We start from the raw sequence: 17,676 nt of genomic DNA, 5'->3' as shown, positions 1-17,676 counted from the left end.
GATATAAACATTTTTGTATGCAATTTTGCCTAACATTACACATGTTTTGCAAAGCAATTTCCCCTAATATATTTTTATGTTATTTTCATAAATATACTGTATGTATCTATATGCACAGTTTAGTATATGCATTTTGGCGCACGTTATCTGGTGAACTGCATTGCAGAAGTGCAAATTTTGAAGGATGGCTGTTTCAGTTTGCGTATTGTTCTGGAAAGTGTGAATTAGGTAAATGCACCTTTAAATGCAAACTGAATTGAATTCCTCCCCCAATCCCTAATGGCAGGTGTTTAAGTGGCGGTGGTGATAACCCTCCACACCTTTTCTCCTGAACCCCCGGGGCATACTCAGAGAACAAAGGTGTGTGTGCTACATGGTGTGTCCTGCAACCCCATAACTCACATTCTGCCCTCAGGTGTGGGTGACGCTATGTCATTGCCAGTGTTGAAATACGATTCAGTTGCCAGTCCAGTTAGCTTCTGTCGGTGGAATGGGTGTGTGCTAGGGATGGGATCCGTTGGCCAGTGCCGGTTTGAAAGCATTCAGGCTGGTATCAATTTGAGTTCCTCCTTTTTTTGCAACCTGCTGCTTTTACCAATCCATTTTTTCCCCTCAGAAAAAATATTGATATTAACATCAATATTTTTAAAGGAAACACCAATATTTTAAAGGAAATATTGATAAAGGAAATATCAACAAAATATTATATTAATTTCAATATTTTAGACACAGGTTTTTTTTTTTCCAAAAAAAACATTTCCAAAAATTGTTTTTGTTGTTATGTGCCTCCAAGTCGACCACGACTTATGGCGACCTGATGAATCAGTGACCTCCAAGAACATCTGTCATGAACCACCCTGTTCGGGTCTTGTAAGTTCAGGTCTGGGGCTTCCTTTATGGAATCAATCCATCTCTTGTTTGGCCTTCCTCTTTTTCTACTTCCTTCTGTTTTTCCAAGCATTATTACCTTTTCTAATGAATCATGTCTTCTCATTATGTATCCAAAGTATCCTATCTGCAATAATAGTGAATTAATGGAAAATTTGGTACCAAATCTGACTTGGGAGATTCTAGCACATCCCTAGTGTATGTGCATATTATCCTTCATCTCAAGCAATGAAATGCCTTGGGCCAGCCCTGATCTATCTATCCATAGGTAGGTAGGTAGCGAGACCGAGAGAGAGAAATGGCAAACAGTGAGGCCCAAAGTTCATAAATGGCAAGTAATATGGTCTATGCCATTTTTGTGCAAAACTCAAATGTCTACAGGGTATGCCTAGTGGCAATTATCAACACCAGTAACGGGGGGGGGGGTAACACAATCTCCCTGGCTTTGCTATGACATGCCGAGGAATGAGAAAATAAACTTTGGACTTGATTGCATCCTAAACTAGAATCAAACTCACTGATTAATTCTAGACATTCTATTGTTCCTGCTTTTAATGGGGACTCATTTGCCTCCACCCCCCCATCTTAAAAGCGAGCTCTGTACAGAACAATCCCTCTTCGGGTCTTTGGCTGCACCCACCCTCCTGCCCTTTCAGTATGGGCTTTGCCAGTCACTGTTTAGCAGCTGAGTAAGATTTTTTTTTTTTAAGGGCATTGGCATTTTGTATCCTATTTTTGCCTACTCCATGCTTCAGGGCTCCATTTGTTTGGTGCTTGGAGTGGTGTGGTTGCTTGCCTCTGGGCGGAGAGTCCGGGCAGGTGAACAGGTTGGGGGGGTTAAATTACATATACTGAGGGATTATGGGGTCAGAGGCACCCTCTAGGGATCTCCCGATGCTTTATGCCTGGGAGGAACTGGCGGGGTGATCCTTGTCGCCTTGCTTGTGCAGTTTGGGTGAACGCCAGTACAGCTGGGCCCAGGTGCATGGATGGGGTACACACCCTAGGCTTGCTTAGCAAGGAGGGGGGTATTTCCTCCTCATCCTTGACAGGGGAGCCATAGCCTATGGCTGGTCACATAACAAGGGGGCTGGTGATGTTTTCCCACCAGAGTTAGATTTAACTTCACCTGCCCTGACAGTTTGAATTGGGTTAAATTTGGTTGATTTGGCCTGCAGGTTCTTAAAAAAATGTGTTATATTTAAATAAATATAACATAATTCCAGTGCTTGTATCCTGAGTCTTCCCTTGGGTTTGGGGGCAGTCACCCTTGGTCTCCATATCTGACAGGAAGCCCTTCATGTTGATTTGCCTTCCAAGGAGCCCCTTGTGCCTGAAATGAAATCAGTGAGTTGCTCCAAAGCAATAATCAGATATGGACTGCAAATGGTGTGTGTTTGTGTGTGTGTGTGTGTGAGAGAGAGAGAGAGAGAGAAAGAAAGAGAGAGGAGAGGAATAGCCTACTTGCTGGTCTTTAATGGCGCCTCTGTTTGTGAAGGTTATTAACTTTATTCTCTGAATTTCTGTCCCTGGGTCCCTGGAGGGTTTAAGACAAGTACTAACTCTCCCAGTCTTTTAAATATCAAAAAGCATAGAAATTAACACCAAAAAGAGAACATATGCCATACAAAACGATTCATTCTCAAGAAGTAAATGCTGGCCCATCTCAAGGGATTTGGCTAGTGTAGTGGCCACCCATTTCACAGCCAGAAGTCTGGAATCCTGCACCTTTCCCATTTTAAAATTGCATTACCTTATGCAAATCAAACATATGTTCATAAATTTACTACTATTGTATCTTTAATATTGATTCACTAGGTGGAGACAGAGAGCTATGCACTTCCATGTTTACTACAGATTTATTGTGACTCATTCTGCTGCTATAGGTCTGGATTAACATCTATGTTAGGTATGCTGCAGAGTCCCAGGTCTTTGGGATCTTATTGCTCCTGGGCATGGGGGGATAATCCAGGCTGCTCTGTTTGTCTAATATGAAAATGGAAATGGACTGCCTTCAAGTTGATTCTGACTTACAGTGACCCTATGAATAGGGTTTTCAGTGGAGCATTTATCATAAGACTGCGGAACAGTGGCCCACATCACTGGACTCCTCCAGTTACGTCGACAAAGCACATTTTTTACATACAGAGGCTGACATCCTATATCCAGTATCTTGGAGTGAGTCTCATTACATTCAATGGGATTTACTTCTGAGATACATACTGGGTGGCAGAAATGCTGTGTTTGTGTGTGTCTCTGTGTGTATATGTACACAGCCCTGAATCTTCCTTTGGGCGTGGGGGCAGGATAATGTTTAATGCAGTCAAAATCAATAGGGGTTGCCTCAGAGGAGAAGTGCCATAGAGCAACTGGTTTGCATGCAGAAGGTTCCAAGTTCAATCCCTGGTATCCCTGGGAGAATTGTTGCCAGTCAGTGCAGATAATACTGAACTAGATGGACCAATGGTCTGACTTGGTATGAAGCAGCTTGCAGTGTTTCTGTGTTCCTATGATCCAGATGAAACATGGTTAGGAATTGAGCATTCATGTGAAATATGCTATAGTTCAATCCACTCACAAGTAGGGCTGGGTGAATATGTCAGTTTCAGTTTCTCATGTTTCCAGTTTTAAGTTTGGTTCTCCACATTTCCACACCAGTTTGTGATTTCCCCCCCAAGACCTCATGAAATTTCACCAGCATTTTAGTGCAAATGTCTCCCAGTGTACACACCTTTGCCTAATATACACACATTTGCAAAGCAATTTTTCTTTATACAAGGCATTTTTATATGGTATTTTCATGAATGTATACACTTTTATGCACAGTTTCCCCAGGTATATGCATTTTTGTACTTGGCTGGAGAACTGCACTAAAAATTCAGAGGTCTGAATTTCAAAGGATGGCTAAGTTTTGATTTGCATATTGTTTGGGAAAGTGCAAACTTGGTAGGTTCACCTTTTAGTGTGAACTGAATGGAGATTATCCCCCACTCCTACTCAGGAGTAAAGCTCAAATGAAGAAACGGGCTCCTCCATCCCTCTCTCTCCCCATCCCCAGCCAGCTATCATGTCCCAGGCATACTGCCTCAATTCTGCAAAAGCAATATCTCTGGCTCGCCCATGCCAGGCTCTGTTTTCAAAACACCCCACAGGGAGGTCAGCGAGCAGCGTAAACTACTTAAGAGGATCCCAAATTGCATCCTGCCTCCGAACAAATTCAAGCTTTGAAGTAGATATCATGGCAACAGCGCATGATGGATATTCCTGCCCTCGTGACTCCAATCTAACACTCCCTGCATTTACTGGGCTGACATCAGTATTAGGAGATGACAACAGCCAGGGAGGAAGGGAAGGGGAGAGGATGAGGGAATGCTAGCATGAGTAACCCTCCATTCTCAGTCATAGCGATACTGGAAGTTGAATTACTGGTGTTTTTTCTTGCCAAGATCCTGACTGAGATACTCCAGAAAGATGGTCACTGCAGTTGTTGATCAATTTAAGAACATAAGAAGAGCCCAAAGGTCCATCTAATCCAGCATCCTGTTCTCCCAGTGGCAAACTAGATGCCCTGATGGGAAGTTTGCAAGCAGGACCAGAGTGCAATAGGGCTCTCCCCACTTGTGATTTCCAGCAACTGGTATTGTGGTGCCTCTGACAGTGGGAGTGGAACACAGGCATCATGTCTAGTAGCTGTTGATAGCCTGATCTTCCATGAATTTAGGTGGGTCCATTTCTAGCCCACCCCTTCCTGCAGGCTTGGTGCAGGTAACAACAGTCCAGCATGAAACAAACACACACACGAAACAAACAAACAAAGGAACCTCTGAACTGTGTCACAACAATAGTTATGGCATTAGGAGAAATTCAATTCAGTTCACGTGTAAAGGCTTAAAATTACCTAATTTGCAATTCCTGAAACTACACATGCACCAAAATGCAATTACTATTCAAAGTTGGCAGTCCTTTGCATTTTGTGATGCAGTTCTCCAACCCAAAAGAATGTTTACAAAAATGCATATAGTAGGAGAAATTGATTGGAAAAATGTGTATGTTAGGCAAAACACCATACCCCACCCCCAAAATGTTAAGAGAGATATGTATTAAATGTTGTTGAATTTTACGAGGTCTTTCTTTTTAAAAAAATAGCAAGCTGACGTGGAAATGTGGTGAACCGAAGAATGGAAAAATGAGAAACTGAGAGAAACCAAAATGGATAGACTTGCCCATCACAAATGTCATGCTAAATCCTTGTGTTTGAATACTACTTCAGGTATTGCCCAGTATGAGTCCTTGAGGAGGATGGGATACATGAATGAGGCAGAAATGCTAGGCATTAATTATTTCTTTTATTATTTTTTATCTTGCTCTTCAGACAAATATTGGGTTCTATCAAAGGTGGCCATACTCACAGTAGACACACTGAAATCGATAGACATGACTAACTCAGGACATGAAGATCACTTAGCTGGATATAAGGATGGGGGAGAAATTCAATTTGGTTCACATTTAAAGCTGAATTTATCAATTCCACACGTTCTGAAACAATATGAGAACCGAAACACAGCCATCCTTCAAAATTTGCAGTTATCCAAATTTTGCGATGCAATTCTCCATTGAAAAATGTTTACAAAATGCATATATTAAGTGAAAATGAATATATTAATGGAAATAATGTGCAAAAATGCTTTATATTATGAGAAATTCCTTGCAAAAATATGTACATTGGTCAAAACTACATACCAAAATGTGTTTAGTTGGAGAGATTCACAGTAAAATGCTGAATTGGAAATATTGGAAAGACGAAAAACAGATCTTTCCATCCCTAGCTGTCTCCCAGAGCAGCTCACATGATCTTTAATCATCATCATCCAAAGTACTTAAAGCCTCTACTCAATCATAAGCTCACTGACTTGAGCCTGTCACTGTCTGTCAGCCTAACTCGCCTCACAAGGTTGTTGTGGGGATAGGATGTGAAGGGGAAGACGTGTGTACACCGCCTTGAGCTCCTTGGAGGAAAGGTGGAATAGAAATGTAGAATTAATTAAATTTCTAAAGAAATATAAATAAATAAATAAATAAATAAATAAATAAGACCAGCCCTGCTTTCAGGTTTACAAAGTCCAAAGGATGGCATCAGCTGATGAGCAGGGGGATTAAATCCTGCTCCTTTGGCTGCGTACAACAGTTCCTGTGGGGAATAAGTGGGTGCAGCCAGTACGGAACTGAATCCCACCCCTGCGCATCAGCTGACATCACTCAATGTCATCAGCTGATTGTCAGGTGAGCATGGTTTGGGGAAAATGGGCTCATGGGCCAGATTGGAACTCCTGGCAGGCCAGTATTGGCCTACAGGCTAGAGGTTCCCCCTCCCCCCTGAGTTAGATGGACTAATAGTCTGACAGCATAAGGCAGCTTCCGACATCCCTGTCCATCAAGCCATACTTAGCAGTGGTTCTCAAAGCACACCCGGCAAACCTCTCAGGTCGTGAAATGGACAGTAGCACGGGCATCATGGCCCTGCATCTGGGGCTCCTCTCTTTATGGCCTGATCCCTTCCGAGCATCTCTCATTCAAAAGGTGAGTGCATTCCAATAATGCTGCCACACACACACACACAAAGAAGGTTGCCAGGCAACACGGCTCATGAAACAACCCCACCAGGATATGAAAGTAGTGAGCAAGGAGGGTTCATGGGCAAAGCAATTTAACGTTTGTAATGTTCCTTTTTGCCGTGTGCAACCATAACAATAGCTGCATGTATAATACATAGTTCATATCCAAAAGAGTTGGTGCAAACTGTTGGGTCTCTCATTGCCTTTATCCAGAAACTGTTTCTGCACATTGAGTGTTTGGAAGCAAGGTCAGGAAGGAAAGAAAGAGGGAGAGAGAGGGAGAGAGAGAGAATAAGCAGATGAAAGAAAGAAAGAAAGGGAAAAAAGATAAAATTTAATGATGGAAAGGAGTTGTGAGGAAATGCTGGATTTAGAAATGTTCCTGGGCCCATGCCCCCTGTTTCTTGTCATCCCTCTTACTGCTGATCTCTCATCTTGCTTCTTTGAAGTGTTATTTATTTATTGTATTTATATACCGCCCCATAGCTGGTTTACAGTGTTGTGTCCAGCTTTGTGCTTATAAGAACAACAGATTGGTTTTGCTGGCTAAAGGACCATCTCACCCAGCATATTGTTTCCAACAACAGCTGGGACACAAAGGTGATGGCCATCGCTTGTTGTTCGTCCCCAATTCCTGGGATTTGAGGATAGACTGCCATTTTACACTGACGTCCTGTTTTGCTGCCAGGACTAACGGTTGTTCATAACAGACCTTTTCCTCATTGGATTTGTCCACTTTTTCACATGCTGTCCAAGCTTGTGGCCACAGTGATAACCACATGCTAGTTGCTGTGCATACTTTTTTAAAAAACAATGAAACATGAAGTAGGTTGAATGGAAGTTAAGTTTGGGAACAGATGAAACTGAGAGAAACCAAAATGGACAGATTCATCCATCCTTACTAATCAGCTAAGACAGACATTAGGAGATTTGCCAGAAATGTTCCCTTGTGGTTTATGAGAGTCATTTCCTTCTGACCTGCATGTTTCCAAGTGAGTGGCAGTCAGAAATCCAAGAGGTGAAGCATTCCATCCTTGTGGCATTACAGTGTAAAAACTCTGTGCCTGTTGATTCCCTGCCTTTCAAAATTGTGAAGGTCCCCCCCCCTTTCTATCTCTACTCCAGTTTGCAGGAAACACAAACTCACTGGCACTATTTGTCACTCACCTCTTCTTGGCTCGCATCTGCTTGTGGTTCTGTGTTATATTCTGGGCATGTCAGAATGTAATGCAGTGTAACAAGATGTGATATGTTGGATGAGACTTTATGTAGTGGAAAAAGGTTCCTGCGCTTTCCCCCTTTTTATTATTTACATTCCCCGAGAAGGTTATGTGCCACATGAGGTTTTTGCAGAGATAAATAGCTAACCTGAGCTTGCTGGCAGCTTCCCCAGAATCCAATAAGGGCTCTGCTCAAAATGGTCACCTAATGCTTTGAAACAGTTGGCCTTCGAGGATAGCCTTGAAGGGCCTCAGCCCATTATGAAACCTTGTGCAGGTTACATGCAATTTGCAAAGCAACCTGACATGCCTTGGGAGAGCATTTTCATTGTTTAGGCACCCATGACTAGGGTTGAGGGAGAGATTTGATTCAGTTCACATGCAAAGCCAAATCTATCAAATCCACACTTTCTGAAACAACATGAGAACTGAAACACAACCATCTTTTGAAATTTGCACTTATCTGAGTTTTGCAGTACATTTCTCCGACCAAACAATGGTTCCAAGAGTGTGCATAAAAATGTATATATTCATGGGGAAAAAAACATACAAATGCATTACATTAGAAGAAATTCCTTGTGAAAAGGTGTACGTGAGTCAAACCTGCCTACGGAAATGTGTTTATTAGGAGAAATTCTCAATAAAATGCTGGAGAATTGTCATGCGTGTTTTTTTTTTTTAATCCATGAATTGCTGCAGAAGAACTAAATGTAAGACTGAGAAAAATGAGGAACGGAGAGAACAGAAACTGACAGATGTTTCTATCCCTACTTTGCAGCTTCATGCAAGATGCATTTTGTTTTGCCAGGTTTTCAGTGTGGGTTAAAAGTCCTGTCTTCCCTGGTTGTATGTGGAATTGTTTTATCCTGCTCTTGATTTATTGTTATAAGATTGATTTTACTAATTTGGACTGTTGGTTTTTTTGCTGTGTGTTACTGTGTATTTTATGAAATTCTTTCTGTAAACTGCTTTGAGTTTATCTTGTAAAAAAGTAGCATTGCTTTTTTTTTAATGAAAATTAATCAGTAGGCATGCCCAGAGGGCCATAGACATGGTACGGTGTTGGGGTGTACTGAGGCTCCATGGAACTCTGGACCTGCCCTTGCTGCCCGGAATTCAGGTTTAGCTAGAATTTCTAACTTTAATCCCAAAATTGAATCATGTGCAGTTTGCCACAGCTTTTAAAAAAAGAACCAATTTGCATTTAGTTCATTTCATTTCCATCCTGCTTTTCCTCCAAAAAGGATCCCAGGGCAGCAAACAAGAAGTGATAAAACAATAAAAACATCTGTAAAACATCTTAAAAACAATTTCAGTACAGATGCAGACTGGGGAATATCTCTACTTGAAAGATTTGTTGAAAGAGGAAGGTCTTCAGTAGGCACCAGAAAGACAACAGAGATGCCACCTGTCTGATATTTAAGGGGAGGGAATTCCAAAGTATTGGTGCCACAACACTAAAGGCCTGATTCCTGTATTGTGAGGAAGGGACCTCCTGAAGAGATGGTATCTGCAAGAGGCCCTCACCTGCAGAGCACAGTGATCGACCGGGTATATCATGGTGAGATGATCTTTCAGGTATTGATAAAATGTGCATTGAATCCAAACTGCACTGGGAAATGGACTTCAAAGGGACTTATTGTGACTGCTGATCAGTTGATTGGCAGTTACAGTGAGCCCCTTTGAAGCTGTCACTTGATGTCATAATGAAGCCAGGTGATTGACAGGTTGGTGACACTGCTCACCTGTCAATATTGACCTGCGGGGGAGCTAAGTTAGGCCACAAGCAACTGTGTCCTCAAAGTGCCTTGCAAAGTTGTCACAGCAGCCTTCTAAGAGCCACAAGCCCCTTCACCACTTGGGAAATCTGTGCTTGAGGACCAGTGATGGTGGGGAAGTAAGCATTCCTCACTGCCATCACCATCCTAATGGTGGGGCCTCTACCCTGCAGGTGGTCATGGGGAGCATTACCATCACACCAAACCAAACCAATCCTCAGCAGGATGTGGTCTGTCCATGCTAATGGGGTAATTGTAACATCCCTCTGTTGAACCATCCATCAGCTGCCCAGTAGAAAGGAATGACCCCTTTCTATTGTGGTCCTGCTTAATATGTGCTTAAGCATATTTCTGGCACCACATGTTAACATCAGGAGATCACATTGTGGAAGGGGGGTGCTATGTCATGGAATGGATATTTATTCTTTCAATTGGCACTTGCCTCTGGCCAGGAAAAAACAAGCAAACAAAAGTCATCGATGAGCTGGAACAAGGCATCTCAGTTAACATGCTGCACTTCTCCCCCACTCTGAGAACAGATAAGAATTGTTAAGGCTGCAGTCATCAATCGTTAAAAAAAAAGAAAAGAAAGAAAAAAGAAAAGAAAAAGTAGAATGTTGTATTTGGCTCAGTGCTATTTACAGCTGTTGTCCATTAGGAGTCCTCAGGAGTCCAATTCTGAGCCACAAGTGCCCAGTCCCATAAGTTTCACTCAGCAATGAGACCAGAGAACAATTCTAAATCATGGTGACAGGAGGAAAGGGGGTTGGCGAAGGGGAGAGAGAGAAAGGGAGGAGGAAGGGAGCAGCCAATGAAATTACCTGGAAATAAGAAATATGAAGCACAACATCTTTGCAAAGAATTGAAATTTATGTGGTATCTCTGTATAACACCAGGCTGTATAGTAGGAGGAGGTAGCCAATATGGTGCCCTCCAGATTTCGTTGAACTACAGCTCCCATTTCGGTGAACTACAGCTCCAGATTTTGTTGAACTACAGCTCCCAGCCAGCATGGTGAATGGTCAAAGGTGTTAAGAGTTATAGTCCAACGACACCTGGCAGTTACCACAGAGGAAGGGGTAGCCAATATAGTGCCTTCTGGATGTTGATGAACTGCAACTCTCATCATACCAGACCATTTACCATGCTGGCTAGGGATGCTCTGGAGGGCACCATATTGCCTACTCCTGCAGTAGACAGGTCAGGTCTGTGCAACATCAAGTGAAAGGTAGCCAGTCAACTATATGCTGTGGCCTGTGAAGTACTGCGAGACAACCCCATCAGGAAAGGCCTTCCAAACAGAAGGCGAACCCAGATCGGCAACTCATGCAGAATCATCCAGTGCATGCAAACTCTCCAGCTGTTCACAGATGAAGAGAGGGACAAGGTTGTAATGCCCATTTGTGCATATCAAGGGCACTGCCCAAACTGCCTCCTTAAGCATACGTCCATCTACTGAATGCTGAATTCATTTGTTCTGCAAAAGTCCTGCACAATTTTTAGGGATGGAAAATTCTGTCAGTTTCAGTTGTCTCAGTTTCTCATTTTTTTGCAATTTGAAATTCAGTTCTCCACATTTCTGCAGCAATTTGAAATTTATTTATTTTTTTAAAAACCTCATAAACATTCTCCAGTATTCTAGGGCTAATTTCTCCCAAAAAAATACATTTTGTAGGCAGTTTTGACTAATGTAGACCTTTCTTGCAAGCAGTTTCTCCTAATATAATGCATTTTTGTATGTTATTTTCACTCATATATTCATTTTTATGCACTTTCACCTATGTGTTTTTGTACGTGTTGGTTGGCGAACTGTATTGCAAAACTTGAATAAATGCAAATTTCGAAGGATGGCTGTGTTTTGGTTCTCATGTTGTTTTGGAAAGTGCAAATTTGATAGATTTGGCTTGAAATGTGAACTAAGTAGAATTTCTCACCCATCCTAAACTATAGATAACTGTTGGTTATCTACAACGTTAGCTTCTCATGTAAGCTTCTCCCCCAACAAAGTGCCAGCTATCTCCTGTAAGAATCCTGGTGTATCCACACCTTGGCATAGCCCCCACCTAAGTCAGCTTGCCTGCAAGTGATCCTGTCATTGCAGTGGTCAGCAGCAGCAGCAGCAGCGGGAATGCTGTGTTTTATGGTGGGTGCTTGCGAGCCCCGTGCCGTTTGAACATCTCCTTGATATGATGTCATCGTGGGAGAATATGGGAACTTCAGCATGGCTAGTTCCTGCCCCGCTCACTACTCAGTCACTTGAAAACTTTGAGCTAAGGAGCAAGGGTGGTAGCAGGGGCAGAGGGCAGAGCCCAGTTCAAGCACCCCAGGGCCATCTGCAGCTGCCCAACCATTCTGTTGGCAGCCCTGATTAAACGTTTTCTAGAAAAGTGTAATTGTCCTACAGTCTGCCCAACAATCCCAAAAGAGCTACAGTAGCAGGTGAAGTGGACCTCTGTGTACTACATAGCAGCGAAGGCTGCAATGCTCTATCAAGTTGCCTAGGTATGTCTATGTCTAAGTACACATATGTAGGCTTGCACTGTTAATGTGGGGAAGTCCCCTAGATCACTGGTAGAACATGTGCTTTGCACATAGAAGGTTCCAAGGCATCTCCAGATAAGGCTGGGAGAGAACCCTGCCTGAAACCCTGGACAGCCACTGCCAGTCAGTATAGATAATACTAAGCTAGTTTGCCTAATATTCTGACTCGGTATAAGGCAGCGTCTTATGTTCCTATGTAATGTTCAGGTACACACATTTATTTATATCTGAACAATGAGAGTTCCACAGTTCCAGTAACTAAATTTTAGCAAGCAACCCTGAAAAGGCAAAAATAAGGCCAAAGCAGAGAGAGTTGATTTACCAGGGACAGATGCCAGAAAATCGGTGTCTTCAGATTCTTGGAGTTTATACAAGTGAGTTCCTCAAAAGGCAAGTAATTCTCTGCCCATACGCATTCCAAAAATAAACCTTTTTTGACTGCGAGATGCACCTCCAACTTCATTTCAGAGGGGGAAAAAGTACATTTCAGCTTAGGTATGCTTGAAGAATCTGATCTTTGCAAATTCAGATCCTCACCTGCTGGATGAACTTAGCTCTCTGTAGTCTTTTGTACATCATGTATGTTCCAACACACTTTTCAGCTAAAAAAAAAAAAAGTATTGAAACGCATGTAGAGTTGTGCATTTTGAGAGGATAAATGTCTTTAAATATGTATTTTAAAAATTTATTTAAAGGCAAGTTTTGATGTGGATCATCCCACTCCCCAATAGTAGATTTAATGCAGAAATTACTTTTATTTATTATTATTTTAACAATTTATATCAAATTATAATTGTGTCTAAGCCGTGTGCAAGAGACTCAATACAATATAAATAAAAACCAGGTAAATTATACAAGCAGAGTTCAGTTAAAATGCCTGCTTGAATTAACAAAAAAAAAAGTCTTCAGTAGAAGGCCTGTCTGGCCTCAACTGGAAAGGAGCTCTATCAAATTGGGCTGACAATGCTGAACACATGGCTCCTAGTGGATGTGAGCCGTACATCTGAGCCAGAGGGGACCACTAAAAATGACTCCTCCAGTGATCAGAAAGGGACATACCAGATCAGGCAGTCCCTCAGGTATCCTCAGTAGAGACTTATGGATAAACATATGAGAAAGACTGATCTGCCCTTCTCTACTTCAGCTTTCAGAAGTTTAGGAAACAATGCAGGGGTGGGGAGCAGGGAGTACAGTGAGACTTCTGTCAATGATATCCATAAGATCAAAGGTAAGGGATCCCAGCACTGGGGGCCAAATGTGGCTTTCCAAGTCTTGCCGTCTGGCCCTCAGAACTCTCACCAGGCCATCTCCTCTCCAGGCTAGCCCCCTTCACTGGTTTTAGCTCTGTTGGAATGTGTCCTTGAAGTCTGGTCATGCATCTTGCTTGTCTGGATGGAGAACAGAGAGGTGTGTGTGTGTGAGTGAGTGAATGTAGAAACTAGCCTTGCTGTACAAAGGTAAAATTTACATTCATTGCCCCTGCCCACTTTTGCCTCTGGCCCCGCCCACCAATGGTGTATGCCCTTGGGAAGGCAGTCCAGAAGGGAATGTGGCCCTCAGGCTAAAAAAGGTTCCCCACCCTTGCCTAAGAAGAGTTCACTACCCATGGATGATCATGAGATCTACAGTGGTGTCACTGTGTGATTTAAGGGCAACTGTTGGCAATGGAGCTCTTGCTTTAGTCTTTCTTGAAAGAGAACAGACCAGTTCTTACTTGGGTCTTCCCTTGGGGCCTCTTCTGAATGCAAACGCCATGAAGCAACTGAATGTAGCTTTACATTTTTCTGAAGTGATCTGGCTGAGCATGACAAAAACAGTCTCAGAACCAGCGTGGTGCCATCAATTGTTTCCTCCCCCACACACAAAAAGGAAAATGATCTCCCATTGAGTGTCACACCAAATCATATGATTGTCAGATGGGTTGCCTGCTATGGATCAAGATTGTCAACACTCATCATATTCAGAAAGAAGATATTTCATTCTCTTTCCATTTTTAGTAGGAAACTTTGAAAAAGATGCAAAATCAGAATGGGCTGTTCATTACCTGAATGAGAGAGAGCCTGGAACTGTTTGTAGCTTTGAGTAATGATGTTTACAATGAGTCAGTAGTAGCGTTGCCAGGTCTCTGGGGTTTTTTTTGTTCTCCCTGGGTGTCTGGGCGAGGCACCCCAATCTCTGGTTTCTGGTCAGCTGGGGGACCTAACAACATGCCCAAATCTCCCTTCCTCAGGGAGATTTAGGCCTGTTGTCATGCCTCAGCTTTGCAGCCAGATGCATTTGATTGGGGGGGATGATGATGAGGAAGTTCCTCCTTGCCCCCATTGAATGCAGCCAGCTCCGAGGCTGGGGGGTGAGTCAATGGGCCCAAATCCCCTTTCCCCAGGGAGATATAGGCCTGTTGTCATACCCCCTGGTGTTGGAACTGGCTGCATCTCATGGGGGGGTGAGGTGGAGGAACTTCCCCCTCCTCCTCCCCTCAATGGGATGCAACTGACTCCAGGGCCTGCCCTGTGACATCACTAGGGCCCACCCCTGAAATCTCAGGGTTTGGAATGCTTCTGACCTAGACAGTCAATAAGAACCGGCTTGTAATTTTATAGTAAGGGGTCATATGGACTGAAGCCCTGCTGCTTCTGTAGTGGCCTGTGATGATGACAGCCAGTACAAGGGGTGGTACTTGGAGAGCCTTCTTCCGACCAGCACATGGCCCCACACTCTCATCTATTACCCAGCCAGAGAAAATAGGGAAGACTGCCTCTAAGCAAACAACTGAATGAGGCGGTAGTGTCTTTAGAGGTCCTGAGGTGGTTCAATGGACTGTACCAGTTCAGACTACAGATGGAGTATCAAGATTTTTGAATGCTCCAACAGGCCAAACAAACCAACAAACCTCCCTAGAAGTAGAAAACTGGGATAGGAGATGTTTATTTTGACTGCAGCTGATTTTACTTGTTTTTGTTACTGTTCATCATGTCATTTATTTTATGATATTGTTTATTATTATTTATTAGCCTTATAATTTTTAAAATGTGTTGTTATTTTTATTTTTGCTATTTTAATTTAACCTGCCATGAAAATTGAAAAGTGGGCATATAATTTAAAATAAATATATAGAATGAAATAGGATTGTTTCCCCTGATACGGTAGTGTGTTTGTGTGGGTGTGGGTCATTTGTTTTACTTGCCAGGGGGGTTGTGTGTGTGTTTGGTGGGGAGAATTGAAGAATGGTACCCTCCATAGTCTGAACGGGTACAGTCTACTCTACCATTCCAGAATTCTACCATATCATTCTACTGCATATGTCATAGCAGATATCCAAATCACAGCATGGTCTATTTTTCTTCCTTGGTCGTTCTGGTAGATGGTACTTCTGTCTCCTCTACTCTCTCCTAGCTAAAAGCAAGAATTTAAAGAATATAGCTGGTACAGCTGGAAGATAATGCAAAGCCAAAATTGGCTGGAAGGCCTTGATACTGTGGCAGCATCTGCCTGTAGCAGCTGTCAGAACTGGAGACTGCTGCAGGCAGAAGCGGCTTTGTTACGTGTTAACTGACAGTAATGGCTGAAGCAGCTCTGAGTGTCTAAGCAAAACAAAAGGCTCTGCTCTGTTTTCATCCAGAAGAGCAACTTTGACAAGGGATGGTGCCAGTGATAGTGGGGAAGCCTCACTGTGCATCCAGTCCCGCATTGGAATAAAAGATTCCTTTCTACTGAGACGACGGGCAGATACATGCTAGTTGTTGAGAGGGAAAAGGGCAGGAAAAAAAGTATTTTAAAATAATAAAAACCCTGTGTTTTTGTAGGTGCCCGTCCTTATGTGGTGCTCATGGCAAGGGTCCACCCTGGTGAGAGCAATGCCAGCTGGGTAATGAAGGGAACCCTTGAGTTCCTGCTCAGCAGTGACCCCATTGCAGATCTCCTGAGGCAATGCTTCATCTTCAAGGTCATCCCCATGCTAAATCCAGATGGAGTCATCAATGGCAGGTGAGTTATATTGCTTGATTTGCAGTTACTCCAGAGCAATTAAGTCTGTCACAGTAAAAGGCTTATGAAGTGAGTTCCAGTTATAGCATTCAGAAATAAAAGGCATTAGTGTGAAGTACATTAAATTTATTTATTTATTTTATTATTTCAATTTATATACCGCCCTTAGCGAAATAGCTCTCAGGGCGGTGAACAAACAAAATAAAATACAATATATCATAATAAAAATACAAAACATATGCAAACAAACAACGAAAAGCACAGCAAAAACAAAATAAATACTACAAAAATTAAAATACAGATTAAAAGATTAAAAAAGTTAAGAAGATTAAAATGCCTGGGAGCATAAAAAGGTCTTTACCTGGCGCCGAAAAGATGGAAGTGTAGGCGCCTGGTGTACCTCTTCGGGGAGGCTGTTCCACAACTCAGGGGCCACCACAGAAAAGGCCCTAGATCTCGTAACCACCCTCCGGGCTTCCCGATGGGTTGGTACCCGGAGGAGGGCCTTAGATTCTGAACGAAGGGCCACTAGTCATTCCCAGTAAAGGAAATGCAGCTTTATCTTGAGTTAGTTTTATCTTATCCGGCTAAAAACAGGATGTCGGCTGTCTGCGAGGCATAGCAGCCACTGGCTGTGTCAGTGTGATGTCAAAGAATGCTCAGAAATATGCTAAGTACTGGATGGTGTGGGGAGAGGTCCTGTCACAGAATACTGAAAAGACAGTGAAAATCCCCATTAGCCTGAGAGCAAAGCCTCACAAATGGCCTATGAAAACATTAGAGATTGTGAGCTTGGCAACGGGAGGTCCAGGAGAAAGGAAGGGATTGAGGGGGGAAATTCACATGGCATCTAGTGAAGGAAGAGGTTATGTGCAGCAGTGTGTATAGAGAGACAAAGGTCCTGAGAGGTAGACCAAAGTCCAGAGAGTTAGTGTCTTTCTGTTTAGAATCTGAAGAGACATATAGGAAGAAAATGGATGGAGGGGGGAATTCACACGGGCTTTTAAGTGGAAGAGCTACCAGCAATAAGTGGCACTGGTGCAAAGAGCCGGACAGGACCTAGTACTGCAAACCACTCCCTCTAAATGGACTCATTGACCAATGAGAGGAAAGTATCAATATGCTTGGTTTAAAGAAGTTCAAAAATACTTTTAAAAAATTAAGTGGAAACTGCCATCACCCCCCTCCCATTGAGGACTTAGAATGCTCACTGGCCACACGATGTTGAGTGTTTGTTGGAAAAGAAAAGTGGAAACCCTCTGTAGTGTGTGTGTGTGTGTGTGTGTGAGAACGAGAGCGAGAGCGAGAGCGCACATGAAATGACCTACCTGGAGAGAATGGTCTGAGGAACCTTAAACAGACACACCCCTGTTAGGAGATGAGGATACACTGCAAACATTTTGTTGCAGGTCCCACTTCTTTATTTCAAAACAGCTAGCCAGAACTTTATATCCACTATTTGAACATCATTTAGCTCTTGATATCTTCTTCACACCCATCTCAGAGGCAAACAAGAGAGAGCATTTTTCTCTATTTTACAATTTGAAGGTAGCCTTCAATTTTGATGGCTGGACAAAGAACAGCGGACTCTCCTCCAGCTGACTAAACAGGTATCTGATTGCCCCCTGCATTATACTTTGCTGTCAGAACGAG

At 42.8% G+C, this 17,676-nt stretch overlaps 1 protein-coding gene across 6 annotated transcripts in view; it reads left to right on the top strand.

Moving 5' to 3' along the window:
• The window catches only part of AGBL1 (AGBL carboxypeptidase 1), a 574,659-nt gene that overhangs the window by 178,216 nt on the left and 378,767 nt on the right, over nucleotides 1-17,676 (top strand). For all 6 annotated transcript variants that reach the window (XM_061595218.1, XM_061595214.1, XM_061595217.1 and 3 more), the window contains exon 18: nucleotides 15,843-16,023. In XM_061595218.1, coding sequence (XP_061451202.1) covers nucleotides 15,843-16,023 — 181 coding nt within the window. The remainder of the gene's footprint in view (nucleotides 1-15,842; nucleotides 16,024-17,676) is intronic.

This window comes from Rhineura floridana, chromosome 14 (genome assembly GCF_030035675.1).
Source record: "Rhineura floridana isolate rRhiFlo1 chromosome 14, rRhiFlo1.hap2, whole genome shotgun sequence".
NCBI classification, from domain to species: Eukaryota; Metazoa; Chordata; class Lepidosauria; order Squamata; family Rhineuridae; genus Rhineura; species Rhineura floridana.
This window is presented reverse-complemented; position numbering and strand designations above follow the sequence as displayed.